The sequence below is a fragment of the Phyllopteryx taeniolatus genome, chromosome 19 (genome assembly GCF_024500385.1).
Source record: "Phyllopteryx taeniolatus isolate TA_2022b chromosome 19, UOR_Ptae_1.2, whole genome shotgun sequence".
Taxonomy (NCBI): domain Eukaryota; kingdom Metazoa; phylum Chordata; class Actinopteri; order Syngnathiformes; family Syngnathidae; genus Phyllopteryx; species Phyllopteryx taeniolatus.
In genome coordinates this window covers 6,466,234-6,486,274 of record NC_084520.1, presented here as the reverse complement: position 1 = coordinate 6,486,274, position 20,041 = coordinate 6,466,234, and the positions used below count along the sequence as shown (strand labels likewise).

General features: G+C 39.9%; 1 protein-coding gene across 5 annotated transcripts in view; it reads right to left on the bottom strand.

Moving 5' to 3' along the window:
- LOC133469206 (zinc transporter ZIP11-like) overlaps nucleotides 1-20,041 on the bottom strand; it is an 85,215-nt gene that overhangs the window by 23,867 nt on the left and 41,307 nt on the right. For 3 of the 5 annotated variants that reach the window (XM_061755985.1, XM_061755988.1, XM_061755986.1), the window contains one exon: nucleotides 12,339-12,474. In XM_061755985.1, coding sequence (XP_061611969.1) covers nucleotides 12,339-12,474 — 136 coding nt within the window. The remainder of the gene's footprint in view (nucleotides 1-12,338; nucleotides 12,475-20,041) is intronic. The other 2 variants (XM_061755987.1, XM_061755989.1) reach the window with 1 other exon arrangement.

Sequence of the window (20,041 nt, the reverse complement as noted above, 5' to 3'; positions counted from 1 at the left end):
AACGATTGAATGCGAGACCATCCTAGTGTTGTATTTCGCCAAATAATGCCCCTTGAGGGAGTTCACAGTGGATTCAGCATAACTTCCTATTCATGACATCATGCTGTCTGTCTTTAACCACTGCATCAACAGCACCTCTGCTGGTTACAGCCAGATCGTGCACTCAGATTTGTCTCATTTGATGTAAGACCCAATAAATCAACAATAAATTCCACACAACTGACAGAATTCTCGATAACCAATTAATTGATTGCCATGCCCATCCGTGCTGAGTGGCATGTTCCACTTTTTCAAACTTCAAACATTGAAACATTTCAACAGGTGAAGAAAACGTAAATGGGAAGATGTTAGAAAAATGTGTGTTTGCTTCTGAATGGAGATAAAGATGAAACAGAGACAGACATAGAGGGAAGTGTGATATAAATAATACAAAAGGTTAAAGTCTGAGCTTAGCTGCTGGGAGTGTTCACTGTTTACCCCTATGGTCTTACGCTATAGCATCTCACCTTCATCAACCCTAGCCCCCCCTCCCACACACACACACGCACGCGCGCACACACACAGACTGACACACACTCATTTGAGGCCTAATAGGAGTCAACTGTCATTAGTATGAACTGGGGTGAACCATGACTGCAAGGAATTTAGAACTGAGGAGTAGATTGTAGGACTGCAAGGTTGTTGTATATAAAACAAACTGAAAACGAAGCTAGTATGGTACCTTGATTGTCTAAATCAGTTCCAGAGAAAATAAAAGCATTTCAGTCTGGAAAAAGTAGAGATTTAGATGACACATATAATTTGAGATTACTGGCAGACAGTGGTCCAAACTGACACATTAATGAAACAAGTGTATGCTGATGCTTTGGCAGGCTGTGCTCCATGTTCCAGCCAAATGAAAATCATGAACATTATCATCAGTCTACGCTTTTTCAATGTCAGTCCAAGCCAAGTATCATTGTGAAACGTTAGAAAGTGGGAAGAACTTTGCAACCCTTAAGCGGGGTTCCAAAGTATAGATGATCTTCCTGAGTTGAGCATTTTCTCCCTTTCCCAATTGCCGTGCGTATAGCTTGCTACGCTGCTACATTGGGGACTCCATCTGGGTGTCCTGTGCCCATGGTCTATGGACCGAACCTGGTGCAGAGAGTTCCTTGAGATGGTGTTTTCCTCACCCAGATGCTCTGTGCTCAGCCTCAGGTTATTACAACCCCAATTCCAATGAAGTTGGGAAGTTGTGTTATACATAAATAAAAACAGAATACAATATTTGCAAATCATGTTTGACCTGTATTTAATTGAATACACTACAAAGACAAGCTGTTTAATGTTCAAACTGATAAACTTTATTGTTTTTAACAAATGATCATTAACTTAGACTGTTATGGCTGCAACAGGTTCCAAAAAAGCTGGGACAGGGTCATGTTTGCCACTGTGTTACATCATCTTTTCTTTTAACAACATTCAATAAACGTTTGGGAACTGTCCATCCATCCATCCATTTTCTAAGCCGCTTCTCCTCACTAGGGTCGCTGGCGTGCTGGAGCCTATCCCAGCTATCATCGGGCAGGAGGCAGGGTACACCCTGAACTGGTTTCCAGCCAATCCCAGTGCCTCGGCGGTGGTGATGTTGGCGGCGGCGGCGGCAGGCACGGAACCGGGGAGGGCTCCGCACTCGCCGCCCGCCTGCCTGCCTCACCGGCCAGTCGGCGACCACTATTCGCAGCCGCCGCGACCGTTTGGGAACTGAGGACACTAATTGCTGAAGCTTTGTAGGTGGAATTCTTTCACATTCATGCTTCATGTACAGCTTCAGCTGTTCAACAGTCTGGTGTCTCCATTTTCATATTTCACGCTTCATAATGCGCCACACATTTTCAATGGGAGACACGTCTGGACTGCAGGCAGGCAAGTCTAGTACCCACACTCATTTACTACGAAGCCACGCTGTTGTAACACGTGCAGAATGTGGTTTGGCATTGTCTTGCTGAAATAAGCAGGGGCATCCATGAAAAAGACGTTGCTTGGATGGCAGCATATGTTTCTCCAAAACCTGTATGTACCTTTCAGCATTAATGGTGCCTTCACAGATGTGTAAGTTACCCTTGCCATTGGCACTAACACAGCCCCATACCATCACAAATGCTGGCTTTTGAACTTTGCGTCCATAACAGTCCTGATGGTTCTTTTCCTCTTTGGCCCAGGGGACACGACATCCACAATTTCCAAAAACAATTTGAAATGTGAACTCATTGGACCACAGAACACTTTTCCACTTTGCATCAGTCCATCTTAGATGAGCTCGGGCCCAGAGAAGCCGGCGGCGTTTCTGGGTGTTGTTGATAAATGGCTTTTGCTTTGCATAGTAGAGTTTCAAGTTGCAGTTACAGATGTAACGCTGAATTGTATTTACTGACACTGTTTTTCTGAAGGCGGCACGGTGGGCGACTGGTTAGAGCGTCAGCCTCACAGTTCTGACGACCCGGGTTCAATCCCCGGCCCCGCCTGTGTGGAGTTTGCATGTTCTCCCCGTGCCTGCGTGGGTTTTCTCCGGGCACTCCGGTTTCCTCCCACATCCCAAAAACATGCATTAATTGGAGACTCTAAATTGCCCGTAGGAATGACTGTGAGTGCGAATGGTTGTTTGTTTCTATGTGCCCTGCGATTGGCTGGCAACCAGTTCAGGGTGTACCCCGCCTCCTGCCCGATGACAGCTGGGATAGGCTCCAGCACGCCCGCGACCCTAGTGAGGAGAAGCGGCTCAGAAAATGGATGGATGGATGTTTTTCTGAAGTGTTCCTGAGCCCATGTGGTGATATCCTTTACACATTGATGTCGGTTTTTGATGCAGTGCGGGAGGGATCGAAGGTCACGGGCATTCAATGTTGGTTTTCGGCCTTTTTTTTTCGGTTTTGGACCGTAGATGATTAAATCCCTAAATTCCTTGCAATTTTACGTTGAGGAACGTTGTCCTTAAACTGTTCGACTATTTTGTCACGCACTTGTTCACAAAGAGGTGAACCTCGCTCCATCTTTACTTGTGAATGACTGAGCAATTCAGGGAAGGTCCTTTTATACCCAATCATGGCACCCAGCTGTTCCCAATTAGCCTGTTCACCTGTGGGATGTTCCAAACAGGTGTTTGATGAGCATTCCTCAACTTTCTCAGTCTTTTTTGCCACCTGTCCCAGCTTTTTTGGAACGTGTTGCAGCCATAAAAAAGTTAAACTTCACTATCAGTTTGAACATTAAATATCTTGTCTTTGTAGTGTAATTAATTAAATATAGATTAAACATGATTTGCAAATCATTGTATTCTGTTATTATTTATGTTTAACACAACGTCCCAACTTCATTGAAATTGGGGTTGTAGATCACATTATTTCTAAACCTATTTGTGCGTGTCTGTGTCCTGTGGACAAGTGGCGGGCGGGGTTCAAATATATTTTTTTATAATTTTTATTCTTGTAAAGCGCTTTGGTTTGTATTAATTGTTGTATGAAAAGTGCTTAAAAATAAAGTTTTATTGATTGATTGATTTAATTTTTGAGCAAAGTCAGAAAAGGCCCAATTCGCTGTTGTCTGTGAAAGATTATCCTGATTGATAATCCTGTGTTATGTGTATGTTAAGGGTGATTTCTCCTCCCCGAGCTGCTCAGAAAAAATATCAGGGCTGTGTTAAACATATAGTAATCACTTGATAAATTGTGAGATTCAGTTCATCGCAGATTTTTTTTTCTTTCCTCAGTGTGGTGCAGTTATTCACCTACATATCTTTCATACAGTTACCTTTAATTTTTATATGATTTAAATGTGGCAGCAATGACTAACCTGAGGTAAAATGGGCTCTTATCTTTAGCTGAAGAATAAATCTTAATGAGTAATGGCAGCTCATACATACCCTCATAACATCGACAGGAACAAATGCAACTAAAGAGCAATGTTTAGCTTGATTTTATACAAATACAGTACTGTAGTTAAAAATATCACCGCAATGAATTCTGGATACCCATATTGCTTTTCGCTGACTACATTGCCAGGACCAGCAGTGTGATGAATGTGGCCAATGCTTAAGGCAGGAAATTGCCGGTTCCCACTATGTCCGCATGGGCTGTTGTTCACGTCATTCAAGCAGCGTAAACCTGCCTTTAATAGGCATATGTTTGTGTCAAGTGTGAGAATGGTGACCTCAAGTGTACAAATAACACACCTGCATCTCTGTAAAGTGTCACATATGTATTCAATTGCATATATCCATCCATCCCTTAAAAATTTATATAATAATATATTAAATAATGGGTCGCTACTTCACGGATTTCAATTGTTGCGGGGTTTCTGTAATGTAACCTGCAATATTTACGGCATGGTGACCGAGCCATTTATGCCGTGATTGTGACGTGACACTGAAGAATAGTCAATTAGTAAGCGACCTGAAGCTTGCACCGCAACCAGACAAGAGGACGACTGGTTGTGCCGAGTCCACGTATAAAAAAGAAAAAGAAAAAAATCTCTCAGGTCATTTACCTTGTAAAAATGGTTAGGTGAAGAGTTTGCTACCAAAATGTAGCTACCAGATAAGTAAACAGTTAGTCTTGCTTCTTCTGGTCAGTCTTGGTAGTACAACATCTGTTTTGGAGAAGACTACTTGTCGGTGGAGATATCGTTGTGTGTAGTGTGCTTTGTTGGTCATCTCAATTACACAACACACTACAAGAGCAGTTTTTATGGTAACATAAAAAAAAAAACATTTAAGATGTTAAAAATCAGTATGTGTCTTACCTGCATAACCACAGAACTCTGAAGTAATTTATTTGTTTGCTGTGAGGCTGACATCGATCAAAAATGTTTTTATAGGATTGGCCCATTTTCCCATGTAATGACTTACTGATTATCCATCAATCATCATAACATTTTGAATATACCTATTAGCATTGCAACAACGACTCAATAAACATCGATATTTAAAGGTGTTCACAATGAATTTCATTATCAATTTATTGTGTCACGCGATTATTACGTCAGTCATCCGCTGCATCTCTCTATTGCAGACAGAGCAGTGTGTGGTGGAAGTAGAGCCATATTAGAACGGAGTTGGTGTTTTGTTTGTTTTTTGTTTTTTTAAACATGGCTGGGACAGAGAAAGTTGACTGAAGTGTTTGAGAATTTCACTCTAAACAATATTAGACTATGTGTTGCTTGCAAGCTTTGCAAAGCAATAAAGCGTCTAGTGCACTTTCCTGCACTGTCAAATTTTATATAATGTCCTGCTTTTGAATAAAGGGATGGACATTTAAAAAATGTTTAACCAATTAAATGATTAATCTAAAAAAATATTCGACCGATCAAACAATTTTTAAAATAAGTTAGTTGTAGCCCTACTACCTATAGAACGTGTCATAAAAACATTTAATTAAAAAAGGGTTTTGAAGGCCCCGTGCCAGCCACGTGATATTAGCTTAAAATTGTACAGTCAAGTCCAGCTGTACAAAATAGCCTCTGTACTGTAGACGTATGCAGCACAAAATGGGAATGGCAATAGTGGTTGCGGACCCATTTAAAATGTCTCTAAAACGTCATATGTCAACATATTAGGAACTAACCAGTCAGCACCATAGGTGCTCTGATGACTTAGGCAAACACTAAACCTCAACTCAGGTGTAATAAAATTCACACAATTTGTGGACTGAGCCATTCCTTCAGGGTAAGTCAGGATACAGATGGGATATAGCTAGAGATAATTTTAAACCTCAAATGGGTTTACAGCATCATCTTCTCCTAAGAGATAGGTCAAGTGGTTGACAGGAGTTTCTGTCCAAGGGTTTGTACAAAAGGAAATAATTCAAGTGTGGTAGAAGAATCATGGTTATTCATATTCTGCACAGTACCTTGAAGAACATATTCTATCCAACTGGGAGGGTTAACATTCTTGGCATTGCATCTCTGTTCCAACATTTAGAATAGCAGAAAGGGACAAACTATAAAGTCTGACTGGGTAAGTGGCCTGGATGGGAAAACAGTGGAAGCTCCAGTACCATAGCGATGCGTTTTAGAATCTAATTTTCCCCATTGGAAATTATGGAAGTATGGAATTAAATACTGTAATTCCAGAGACAAACTGCTGGCATCATAAAAAACATTATTACTTGGAAGGTAAGTTAAAAATGAAGAATACATCTCACTTTCACATATACATTTTGTTGTTTTTATTATTGTTGTCGACCTCGCCATATTGCTCTGAAGAGCCATGACTGCTTTCCAACACCCATTAAGGCCAAAAGTTGTTTTTGTTTTGCAAAGTGTTTCTTTTTTACCAGTCTTTTCTACCGAAAATTCAATTCCGAAATGTATGCCCTCTCTTCCCTCTGCAATGTGTACAGGTGCATGTACTGTATATTATATTAATGTATTGAACACATACAAAGGCTACATTTTTTGTGTCCTTGTATGCAATTTTCTTTTATGTCCTGTATCCACTACTGCTACTGCTGAAATGATGCAAATTTCCTGTTGTGAGGCTAATTACGTTATCTTGTCTTGTGGTTCTGGTTCAATGAACATCATCATATTTGTTCCTTTGTGCATTACTGCTTTTGTGTTGGCCATTAAAGAAAAAAAAAAAAGACCAATGCAAAAGCAAAACAGTTCATCCTTTAGATCAGGGGTCCCCAAACTTTTTCCTCTGAGGGCCACATAACTTTTCCCTTCTCTGATGGGGGGCCGGGGTCAGTTTGTAACAGAAAAAGTGTGACGATCGCAGGGGTGCCTAAACATAAACATTTATTGTTTTCCAGAAAGCCACACATAACCAAATATTAATAACCCTTTCCGCGATCTTCACAGAAAAAAAACTCAGGAAATACGTTCAAATTTATTCTGCTGAGCTAACAGTCCACTTTTTAGCTTTGAGAGTTTGTCTGCTCGCATTTGGCCTTGCAAGCTATCCTACATCTCTTTGTGACGGGATTCATAGTGTCGGCGCAGATTGTATTCTTTGAATACCGCCACCGCCTCTCGACAGAGGAGACAAACAGCCTTTACATTGAACAAAAAAATAATCGTTTGTCCACTGCAGGTTAAATACCATGCATTCTGAATCAATTTTTCTCTTACTTAAACTTTTTGCCATTATTCCGGTCTATTTGACAGGGGCGAGTCTAGGATTTTTTTTTTATGGGAGGGGTGGAGGTTTCAGATAGGGGCACAGACAGCAGAAGGGTGGAATAGAATGTCACGTTCTATGCGTGTATTAGTCTCGATCGCGTGGCCAGACTGAGAAAAATAAATAAATCACAATGCGTTCAGGGGACCGGGCCAAATGTGGAGGCGGGCCGTATCTGGCCCGCGGGCCGTAGTTTGGGGACCACTGCTTTAGATGCTAACGTTCAACTTGAAAGATTCCAATCGCAGCAGAGTTACCGTAATTCATTGATCTAAATCAATGAGTTAAATCAACAGCAAAACAGGCAAATCAGTATTCTTAATTAAAAGGTTGTTTCATAAAAATACACCTACCTCTTGGGTGCGATCCAGTTACAAAAGCTGTGTCATATACTGACTCAGGTAGTTAATTAAACCAAGCAAATTTAGTAGATGTATTGGGTGAATGTTTGGGAATAAGAGCCTCTCTAAAGTGAATTGATACAAGAAAGGCATTTAGGTGACAGTTTTAGGCAGTACAAACCATCCACATTCATATACCACACATTTAACAGGGAAACTACTGGATGTTTGATTATTCTTCGATGATGGCTGAAAAAAGTGGGAGTTGACACAGAGAACCTTTAAATCACTAAAAACAGCATACGAAAGAGTCAGAAGACAAAATCCCAAACATGAAAAAAGGAGACCCCCACCTCCAGTCATCTTTCTGTATCAAAACCACACAAAAAGCTTCCAAAATGTAAAAGATCCCAAAGAGAATTAGAAATGAGAAAAGGATGAGTAGAATATGGGTTTAAGCAATAGTAGGTATGTACATAATTAAAAGGATAATCTCAGAACTACTAACGTTACTTGTGGTCAAACATCTAGACTAACTATTTTTCTGCTGTGGTTCGCACCCCTCTTCCCCTTGTCCGTTCTGTCCCCTAAAACTCTTTTCTGTCCGGCTACGTTTTCAATAAACATCGGAATAATTAAAGAACATTTTAAAATAAGCCTGAGGGAGTATTTCAAACTCTGCTGTTGCACAGCAAAACTGTTCCAGCACAAAGGCATACAGATCCACCATTCTGCATGGCCATGCAGATGACATGACAGGTTAAAAAATAAAATTAAATAAAAAACAAAACAATCTCAGAACTACTTCCTTGATGAAGAGAGAAAACAATAGAATTCAAGAATACTATAAAGAAGCTAGGTGAATCATCACAAAACAGACCACAGGTAACCTTCAAGAACTGGAGAGCCAGCTTCGATTTAGCCAGAAAACATAAAACGCCATCCATGTTCTGGAATCGTGCAGATTCTTTGAACAGACAAAACCAGTATCAACTTGGACAGAACCATGAAGAAGGAAAGGGAGAGGTCATAATCCAAAGTATACCACATCACGTGTCAAACATGGAGGAGGCAATGAATTGGCGTGGCCATCTGCTAATGGAAGGTCTCACTAGTGTTTACAGATGATGTCACGTCTAACAAAAGTAACATTTTGCATACTGAGGCGGATGTTGGGAGGATGTATATTTGCTGATGTACAATGACTGTAAAAATCATGAATTGTATTTTTTAAATATACTACACTTCTTTGCAACACCCTGTGACTGAATGGCACACAATTCACTTTCCAAAGTGTAAGTGACAATAGTGAGGTTGCATTCTTCTCATCCTTCCAGCAGAACTAACCTCATTCTAGTACAATTACAGGTAACCGCAATAACTGATTCAAATTCATACATAATGAAAACCCATCGTGTGACAATAACCAATAATTCTGCAGACCAAAATTCTATTCTCTCACATTTACTTGTCTCCCCTACAGTGTGAATGTAAAACTCTGATGGAAACCACTGTTGACAATGTGGGCCCTGAGGGGCTAATGAGCATTCATCCTTGTGGCTGTCAGCGTAAAAGGCTGGGTGACAGTGCTGCTGAAGAGGGGCTGCGGGGGTTCATACATGAAAGTATTTTGTCTGCTCCAATCTGAATTGTGTTTACAGCAAATATAATCATCAGCACTTGTTGCAATAACCTGCAGCAGGTTGGCAGTTGGCTTGATTTTACAATGCAGGTGGCAACTCAGTGACGTGCCTTTGAGCGGATATTAAGTGCATATTTGCAACGCCTGAACAGTCAGCCTCAATTCTGGGATTTAATTGTAGCTGATGAAAAAGTGCTGTCAAAAACACCCGCGTGAGTGTGTTTACAGACCAAAAAAAACAACATCTTTGTCATGCAGCTCTTCAATTGTGACTGCCCAAACTTGGATATTTCAGCCCACTTCTAACTTGAGAAAATCCCTTGCGGTAAATTGAAGATTTTTTTGCTGTTGTTTTGGCAGTGGATGTGGCAAAATTAGCACATACACACAATCACTAAGTCTGGTCAGCAAACAGCTTTTTCATGAAGTCATTTAAGTGAATAAAGCAAATAATGTTTCTGTACGGCCCGATGGATGTGTTGTTGGCTTTTTGGCAGTTAAAAATTGAAATGGTGGCAGGTGTGTGTCGACTCCATATATATATTTTTTTTATGTTCATGCTCTGATTAAAAAAATAATAATAATCAGAAGTTACTCACAAATTACTCTTTACTTGAGTAGTTTTTTGATTGAGTACTTTCTTACTCTTACTCAATTAAATATTTGGATGACTACTTTTTACTATTACTTGAGTCATGTTATTCAAAAGTAACGGTACACTTACTTGAGTACAATATTTGGCTACTCTACCCACCTTTGGTCACATGAAAGGCCGCAATCAGTTTAGAACTTTTGAGTACGTAAAACTACGCACATGAACCATAAAAGTTGGCCGTTTAACAGATAATTCAGATTTCAGTAATAGTTACGAACTGTTTTCATACCTAATGCACATTACTGCAAGTGTATATAAAAAGTCTTACCCTGTTCAAATTCCAGGTTTTTGTGATTAAAAAATGAGGGTCACAATGGTGGAAAATGTTTGGAATAATTTATCTTGGTCTCATTTGAAGAGGGGTGTGTAGACTTTTTATATCCACTGTATATTCAACTTTCTTCCATACACAACACAGACCAGAAGGCGGAAGCACATTCGACTGATTTTAAGGTCACTGCAAATTAAGAACTTCCTGTCAATTGACATCAACCAACCTACAGAATTAGTGATTTGCCAGATTCAGACTCGCACAATTAAACATGCAGTGACATTGCCATGTCAGTGTCAGCCCTAAGGCGGCAAGTGCAATATTTATAGACATGCTTAAAAATTGTAGATGTCCTTTTATACCACTGTGTTGGCGTACATGCATCAAATGCCCAGAGAAAAGCTGGAAATGAATGCAATAAATTTGTAATATAAGCAGACAAAAAACTGTTTGTATTCAGTGTGGCGTCCTGAAGAAAGTACTTATTAGACAATACTGAAATATCACAATTCTCTGTCTTTATATCAAGGGGCACAGGTTTGCGCTTCTTATTATTCAAGTTCAACATGGCTGGGAGATGTCCCTACATATGACAAAGTCAATTTGTCCATCATTTTCTCTAAAACAGTTTTAAATGTTGAACTTTGGAAGAATGCCATTCTTTCTTTCCGAGAACAGATTGCTAACTGAGTCGCATAATTGTTTCAGATTGCAATCTCCTTCAGATGAAATGATTGTGCTTGTACTTCAGACAACCATTTTCAAATTTACATTTGGCTGAACACTCTACCTTTTCATTTCCCTTTCTAAGGTTCCCCTACACTAAAGCAAAAACCATTTTGGCTGTCAGTAGTCATTCTCTGAAAAAATATGGTATGTCAATTTAAGCCTATTCTGAAAAGGCTTCACACAACAATAAGTTTTGGTTCCTTTTAGACTAACTAATTAGTCAATTGTGTTGAAGAACGACATCAAAATAATGGCTTTATTATTATTTGAATGGTGCATTGAATGCCACATTATATGTGGCTTGTCTTTAAAAAGATTCCTCAAAATGTGCTCGATTTATTCACTTTGTCCTTTTGCAACTGACTTCAACTACATTAAAGACAGGCATTATAATAGCGAGACGTATGTACAGGTGCAACAATTAATTGATTAATCGACAACTAATTGATTATCAAATTAATCGCCAACAGTTTTCATAACTGATGTATCTTTTAGAGCCATTGTTCAACTTAAAATTCTGTAGTCCTCCATGAAGGGAGAGTGTCTATCTTTGTGCTTAATCCGAATAAGACATTTGCAAACATCTGGTTTTACTTTGGAAAACAATGATCAGCATTTTTACCTGTTTTCTGACATCTATCCATTTTCTGCCCCGCTTCTCCTCACAAGGGTCTCGGGCGTGCTGGAGCCTATTCCAACTATCTTCGGGCGAGAGGAGTGGTACACCCTGAACTGGCCACCAGTTCAGGGCACATCGAAACAAACAACCATTCGCACTCACATTCACACCTACGGCAATTTTGAGTTTTTGGGATGTGGGAGGAAACCGGAGTACCCGGAGAAAAGCCACGCAGGCACGGGGAGAACATGCAAACTCCACATAGGCGAGATTTGAACCCCGGTCCTCAGAACTGTAAGGCAGATGTGCTAACCAGTCTATCACCGTGCCGCCTGCCAGACACCAATTTATGGAAAAATATAGTCCATTTTTACCTTAAGAGCGATTTAAGGGTTATTACAAACATTGTTATTTGCAGCCATAGTATGAATAACCTGCCACTTCAGGATTGTATATCAAACTAGTAGCGCTTCACATTAATCAGTCCCCAAGAAGTTTATTTGATTTTATTTCATCATTAAACAACACCAAATAAACAACAATAATCAGTTAATAAACAGTAATCTGGGAAAATTATTTTGGAATAAACTTTCATGCAAAATACTTTTTTTATCCTATTTTTCGATTAATCAATGGCATAAAGGCTAGAATAATTGATTGTAAAAATATTCGATCATTTCAGCCCTAATTGTATGTACTGTGTATAGGATGTTTGTATGGTGAAAGCCAAAACGCCATAATTGACAACTACAATGCTAGGACACCAAAGAAATAGGGGAGCAGAACCACAAAGATCAGAAGTTCCGATATTAAAGGAAAGAAGCCATCAGAGAAGATTGTGACAAATGTTTGAACATTTTGAATAGTTTCTTATAAGATTATTTTTTTTGGGGGGGGTGGGGGTATATGAAGGGTGGCTTGCCTGGGAGAGGTGCAGTTCTACCTATCTTGATGGCTTGGGATTCAGAAAATGGATAAAGCTGCTCCTCCTCGTTCTGTTTGACCAGCTTGGATTCCGAAGCAAGGGCCAAGGCAATGTTAGGGTCAGTAGATACACCCTGAGGAGAAAATAAAAATGTAAATTTAACATGAACATGAATTACAAAACCAAATGTAAATATGAAAATATTTGTATGGATAGATATAACCATGTACTTCACTAGATTCCAGGGGGGGGGGGGGGGAGACATCATTAAATTTGGTCCACAACAGTAAAACAGATCCTGGATGTTTTTCAATTATAGTTTTATAATGGTAAACATTCAGATTAAAGGATGATGATATAAAAATAAACTAAAATACTGAAGTTGAAATATTTAATTTAGTCTCAGTCACTCTCTCAATTTATTGCGTGGGCAAGTAGCAATGAGGCGTAAAAGAAGGCTGAAGCCATGAATATGACACAAAGGAAAAATGTTTGCTCAGACATGAAGTAATGACTGTGCAGGGAATTGCATGTGTCCTTTCAGCCATGCACACACAGATTGTAGTCATTACAGCATTGTGTCCTTCAACAGTTTATTTGAAATATTTCATGGCATATAAGATAACCTGTTAAATAAATTTATTTTCATACCAAGTATTGTGTACAAAGCTTTAATTTGGCACACTAATCCTGTTGTATAAACTTAAGCAATATTTCCTATTCATGTGGTAATTGTCCTGTGTTATAGTGGTGTGTCTCAGGTATGCGAGGATGACATCTCGCAGGTAAAATAGGGACACCTTCTGGCCTTCAGTAGTGACCCATAAGACAATCTTATCAACTGGTCCAAGCTCAGCATTAAAATTATTTTATACAATTTTGTTGCTTAGGAAAGTCATCTCTCTGCCTCTACAGTACTTCAGACGTGCACCATTTTAAATCCATTCATCCAGGGTTCATAGTGCTTGCTCGCAAGGTAACGGATGAGACGGAGCCTATCCCAGCTGCCTTTTGGGCGTAAGGCGGGGTCACTCTTGACTAGCCATGTCGCACCACCATTTTTATCACACCAATGATTTCTAAAAAAAGCCACAGAAGAGTAAATGACTCCCTCTGTATCATCACTTTGCCAGAGCTCAACTACAAGTTAAAAAAGCCCTTGCAGGTAAAAATTTAACTCGGAAAATTAAGACATTTCCAAGAAAGCCTAAAAACCGCAATTTTATGAATTGGTAGAATACTTTGATAATGTCATCTTTAATGGCATATACCATTGGTGACATGCATTTCAACGAACAGCAAAACAGTATGAAACCATCCTTCCGCCATCAGCCTAAATGGCGAGGGAGAACACACAATGACATTTATTTGAGAAGCTTTTGACACTGATCAGCAGCAAAGTGGCAATGCATTTAATACATCAGATGAAAGTATTTGTATTTATAAAAAAAAAAACATTTGCTGATGCATGCTTTGTTTGCGTTGGCAAATTACTAGTCACCCTGTCCTTTTGTTCGCTGGTGTTGGATGTAGCTAGTAGCAGTGGTAAAATAATTTCATGGCTATGCATAAGCCTCCTTGTGTATGTGACTGCTAAATATGACACAAAAATGCAAATATAATGGTTGAAATATAACAATGTACATTCATCTTGGCCTAGGGTGACCGACAAGAGTGGAGGTAGAAGCACGCAGGTGGATTATATCTTGTGCAGACGATGTAATCTGATGAAGGTTACTGACTGTAAGGTAGTGGAAGAGGGAGTGTGGCTAGACAGCATAGGATGGTGGTGTATAAGATGACTAGTGGTGGGGAGGAAGAAAGAGTGTTATGCGGCTTTTCGAGAAGAGGAGAGACAGCCTCTCGGTGGACAAAAGGAGCTTCCAGAAGACTGGACCACTACAGCCAAGGTTATCAGAGAGACAGGCAGGAGAGTACTTGGTGTATCTTCTGGTAGGAAAGGGGAGAAGGAGACTTGGTGGTGGAACCTCAAAGTACAGAAAATCCTACAAGGAAAGAGGTTAGCTAAGAACAAGTGGGACACTGAGAGGAGAGGCGAAAGGAATAGAGATGAGGTGCGACACAGGGCAAAGGTAGAGGTGGCAAAAGCCAAACAAGAGGCATATGATGACATGTATGGCAGCTTGGACAGTAAAGAAGGAGAAAAGGGTCTATGCAGGTTGGCCAGACAGAGGGATAGAGATGGGAACGATGTGCAGCAGTTTAGGGTGATTAAGGATAGAGATGGAAATGTGTTTACTGGTGCCAGTAGTGTGGTAGATAGATGGAAAGAATACTTTGAGGAGGAGATCAATGAGGAAAATGAGAGAGAAGGAAGAGTAGAAGAGGCAAGTGTGGTGGACCAGTAAGTAGCAATGATTAAGTCAGGGGGGAGTTAGCAAGCCACTAAAGAGGATGAAAAACAGAAAGGCTGTTGGTCCTGATGACATACCTGTGGAGGTACGGAAGCATCTAGGGGAGGTGGCTGTGGAGTTTTTGACCAGCTTGTTCAACAGAATTATAGCAGGTGAGAAGATGCCTGAGGAATGGAGGAAAAGTGTGCTGGTGCCCATTTGTAAGAACAAGGGTGAGCTGTGGGAACTATAGAGGAATAAAGTTGATGAGCCACACAATGACGTTATGGGAAAGAGTAGTGGAGGCTAGGCTCAGGACAGAAGTGAGTATTTGCGAGCAACAGTATGGTTTCATGCCTAGAAAGAGTACCACAGATGCATTATTTGCCTTGAGGGTGTTGATGGAGAAGTACAGAGAAGTTCAGAAGGAGCTACACTGTGTCTTTGTGGATCTAGAGAAAGCCTATGACAGAGTACCCAGAGACGAACTGTGGTACTGCATGCGGAAGTCCGGAGAGGCAGAGAAGTATGTTAGAATAATACAAGACATGAAATGATTACATGATTTTAGCAAATGGCTACACTATAATAAAGAGTGAAAAATTTAAGGGGGTCCGTATACTTTCCGTACTGTATGTGCATGAATGAGGGGGTTGGCGGGGGAAGAGTGAGAATATAGGGACAAGAGATAGCCAGGGTGTAGCATTTTAAATACTTGGGGTCAGCAGTCCAGAGCAATGATGAGTGTGGTAAGGAAGTCAAGAAATGGGTTCAAGCAGGTTGGAACGGGTGGAGAAAGGTGTCAGGTATGTTATGTGACAGAAGAGTCTCTGCAAGGATGAAGGGCAAAGTTTATAAGACAGTGGTGAGGCCAGGCATGATGTACGGATTAGAGACAGTGGCACTGAAGAGACAACAAGAAGCAGAGATGGAGGTAGTGGAAATGAAGATTTTGAGGTTCTCTCTAGGATTGACCAAATTGGCTAGGATTAGAAATGAGTTCATCAGAGGGACAGCCAAGGTTAGACGTTTTGGAGACAAAGTTAGAGAGAGCAGACTTCGATGGTTTGGACACGTCCAGAGGAGAAATAGTGAGTGTATTGGTAAAAGGATGATGAGGATGGAGCTGCCAGGCAAGAGAGCTAGAGGAAGACCAAAGAGAAGGTTGAAAGATGTAGTGAGTGAAGACATGAGGGCAGTTGGCATGAGAGAGGAGGATAAAAGCGATAGGCTTACATGGAAAAGGATGATACGCTGTGGCGGCCCTTAACGGGACAAGGCTAAAAGAAAAGAAGAAGATACAAAAATAGAATTTTAACAAGTAAATGACAACATGTTATTGCACTGATCATACTGATGATGGCATTGATGTATGTCATTGTTTGGAAAACTTGGAATTGGGAAAATATAACTCGACGACCAACTTGCAATTGGGAAAAATATAACTTGACAAGATCTTCAACATACTGCAACTTTATTCTTATAAAAATACAACTTTATTCCCTTAATTTAATTCCTTGTAAAGTTATGACTATTTTGAGACATGGATATTTAATGCTGGATTAACAGGATATCTTCGATTCTCATGGATACAAAGGAGTAGGTGTCCAGAGAGTGTAGATTAAGCCTTTCTCTGCAATTATATGTTTGAATAAATCAGTGTGTCTATCTTTGGCTAAATATAAGTAGCATTGACGAAGTGAGCAGAGTCAATAAATGGTACATCTCATAATCTGCTAAATAGTGTGGATTTTATCTGCATCGACAGTGTCTATCTGATGTGTTTATGCTCTGGGTAGGAGTTGCTTGATTATACAGTAATTTACCTGTGTTGTTCAAGAAGTCACCCCGCACAGAGCAACACACAGCCTCAGTCAAACTTAAATGACAAAGGCTCAAATAGTATAAAAACAATTGCAAAATAAAATGTTTAAAGTCATCAGTTTCTGGTTTGTATTTTATTCCTACAGTTGTGTGACCTTCGAAACAGCCACACACAAATATTTAAGAAAGCCATGTGTCATTTTTCATCAATCATTTAAAAGGGACACATCATTGATGACAGCATGAGTCTCTGTGCATGTGTGTGGGCATTGCAAATGGTAATGCAAATGACACCCTGCCAGGTATTAAAATAATTTTAATTAATGAGCTTTTAGACTGACAGGGATGAAAGTATAATTTTGAATGCACTGACATTTAGAACACACACACACACACACACACACACAGAGATGTGCATAATAGGGTGGAAATCCTGTTTACATCAACATGGGGATTGTGATGATGTGAAAGCAGGATCCTGAAAAGTGAATGATCGTAACACATGACATATTTCACAAATACTTGAGTAATACAGTTTTGCAAAACTAAGCAATACGGCATACACAACCTTTATGATTACCTTACCAAATGCATTATAGCAGCCATTCCCAACCACTGTGCCGTGGCAATTAGTGTGCCATGAGAGATCCACCCATCCATTTTACATTCCGCTTCCCCTTACTAGGGTCGCGGACGTACTGGAGCTAACCCAGCTAACTCTGGGCGAGAGGCAGGGTACACCCTGAACTGGTTGCCAGCCAATCACAGGGCACATATAGACAACCATTCACACCTATGGGCAATTTAGAGTCTTCAATTAACCAACCATGCATGTTTTTGGGACGTGGGAGGAACCGGAGAAAACCCACGCAGGCACAGGGAGAACGTGCAAACTCCACACAGACGAGGCCAGATTTGAACCCGGGTCCTCAGAACTGTGAGGCAGATGTGCTAACCAGTCGTCCACCGTACTGCCCCATGAGAGATACGCCCCATATGAGATAATCGTGTTAAATTATTTATTACTTTTTTTATTCAGTTAAAATGTTTATGTAATCAAACTCCAGGCCTCACGTACAATTAAATCTTTTTTTTTTTTTTAAAGAATGTTGCAGAGAAACAAATGAATGAAAAAAATGGCACTACTGCTAAAATGAATAGCATCTCTGTTGACAAGGAGAGAGGACCAAAAAAGGTCTGCCATCCAGATGCAAGATCTTGTTCTTATTAAAGGACAGGGGGGGGAAAAACTGTCATAAAATGTTCTATTTTATGAGTATAATTTTGTTGTTTAAAGGTGTGCTGCAGGAAATGTTGCAATTTCATTGAATTGGTCCAAATGTATTTGTTTATTTATTTATTTATTTTTACAAAAAAATAAAGTATATTTCTTTATGCATCTGTGACATCGACAAATAGTGACAGGCTGAAAAAACTGAACTCGGAGTGGAAATAAACACTACCGTACCACTGTTTCGCAACCTTTTGTTGGGGTGCCAATCAAAATGGCATGCTACCATAAGGGTGGAGCTCGACACATTGTAGTTTGTTAATGGATTGACAGAAAACGATCACTTCTATGTGACAACAGGAATTAAAGTGTACTGTACACAAAGCACCCAAACATAAGTGACGTAAGTCAACTGTTAACTGTTTGTTTAAAAACGTGTAGCTCAACAACCATAAATGTATGTTTGATCACACCGTCTTTTTAGCAAATATCTCGATTGGCTAATTAAACTGTCCTTTTACCACTTCCCCCATTCACTTTGTTGATGACCAAAGACTCACGAGTGTGAAGATAAAGTTGATCTCTCTACTGCTTTTTAAAGAAGGACGTGCCAACAACCTTGGATAATGCACATAGCACAATCTCGCAAGTCACATTTATAGCACTGTTGACATTTTCAGTTATCTGTTAAGAGTGCTGTTAAAAGTGTGTAGCTCAACATCCAATTAAAAATGTTATCACACCATGTTTGTTTTATACCGCCATGTTTCAGCAATTATCTCCATTGGTCCCTGAAACTGAAATTCAAACTAGTGCCAAAGCTGTCTAACAGCAGTTGTTTGTAGTTTTGGCCTTGGGGGGGGGGGGGGGGGAAGGCATCCACAGTTTTGAATGGACAACAACGTCTTGGAATCACATTCAAACAACCTCAAGAAAAACAAAAGGGCTTTTCAATAGCTAAAGTCTCGATTCAACAGTGAAACTGCTGACAGACGAAAAATAATATAATATAAAAGTACACATGCAATCTCTGTTGAAGAAAACAAGTGAACAAACTGAAAACCCACATAAACCACCAATGACAAAACAATCAAAATCAACAGCACTGATTAAAGTTGAAAACAAAGTATTCCACTTGAGAACAATTACAAAACTTGAGTTTGATGTGAAGGAAAAGCTTAAAAAAACAGAAGAGAATGAAATCCGAGGAAGTACGGTCTTGAAACGCACACAAATTAATTGAGCCAAACACAGGCTGGAAAGGTTAATGAGCAGAATACCGGCAGGAATTAATGATTCACTATATAGTCTGTGTGATTGAATGCAGCAACAAACCTTACTAAATGTGACTACAGAAAATCCAGTACTGAACATTCATTTCAAAATCCCAAATGAGTTTGCTTGCAATCCTTGACTACACTTCAAGGGATGAATGGATAATAGCTATCGTACAAAGTACAAATATTTAAAGAATTATCTAATTAAAACAGGTACACTGTGTCTTAATAAAATGTCTCTGACAATCTTCCGTCAAAATACACAACAGACAAAGAATTACAGGACACTTAACATTGACTATGAACACTTAAAATGAAATCACTCTTTTGGAAGTGAATTAACCTCTGTGGTGAGCAGCCCATGCAATGTGAGGCTTTCGTTACCATGACAGTGAGGGGCATAGCTAGGTGATGCAACAAGGCGAGGGCTACCACTACCCAAGAGAGTGTTGAAAAACAAAGTGAAGGGAAAAGGAGCACCAGCACTTCCTCACCAAGCCGACGAATTACACTGCAATCACACGTTAATCGGTGTGTGGATCAGTGCATGTGGCGGCCATGTTGAATGTGGGGCACTGATGTGTCGGCCATCTCATGATGGTTATATCTATTGTGTATTGTACATAGAATTGCAGCGTAGAGAGCGAGCGCAGCATGGCAGCAGTGTTAACTATGAACAATACAAACAAGTCTCTGGAGTCTAGAACATGCTATTTTTGGTGCAATAACAGTTTATTTTTGTCAAGCCATTCGTCTTTAACAACGGATTCGGAACTAGGAAGCACACAAATTCCTCGCGCCTCATGAAAGCAACTCGCCTCTGACAAATACAGTATGTCAACACTGTCACTTTGACCAAGCACACTGGCGTGGCTTGTGAACCTTTCAAACATTTTCAAGCTTTTTTTTATATTTATTTAGAATAACTTTGTACTGTACTGGGCTTTTAGGCCACGGAAAAAAAAAACTTACAGTAACATGGGTGCATATGGCCTAAAAAAATGTAACAGACAA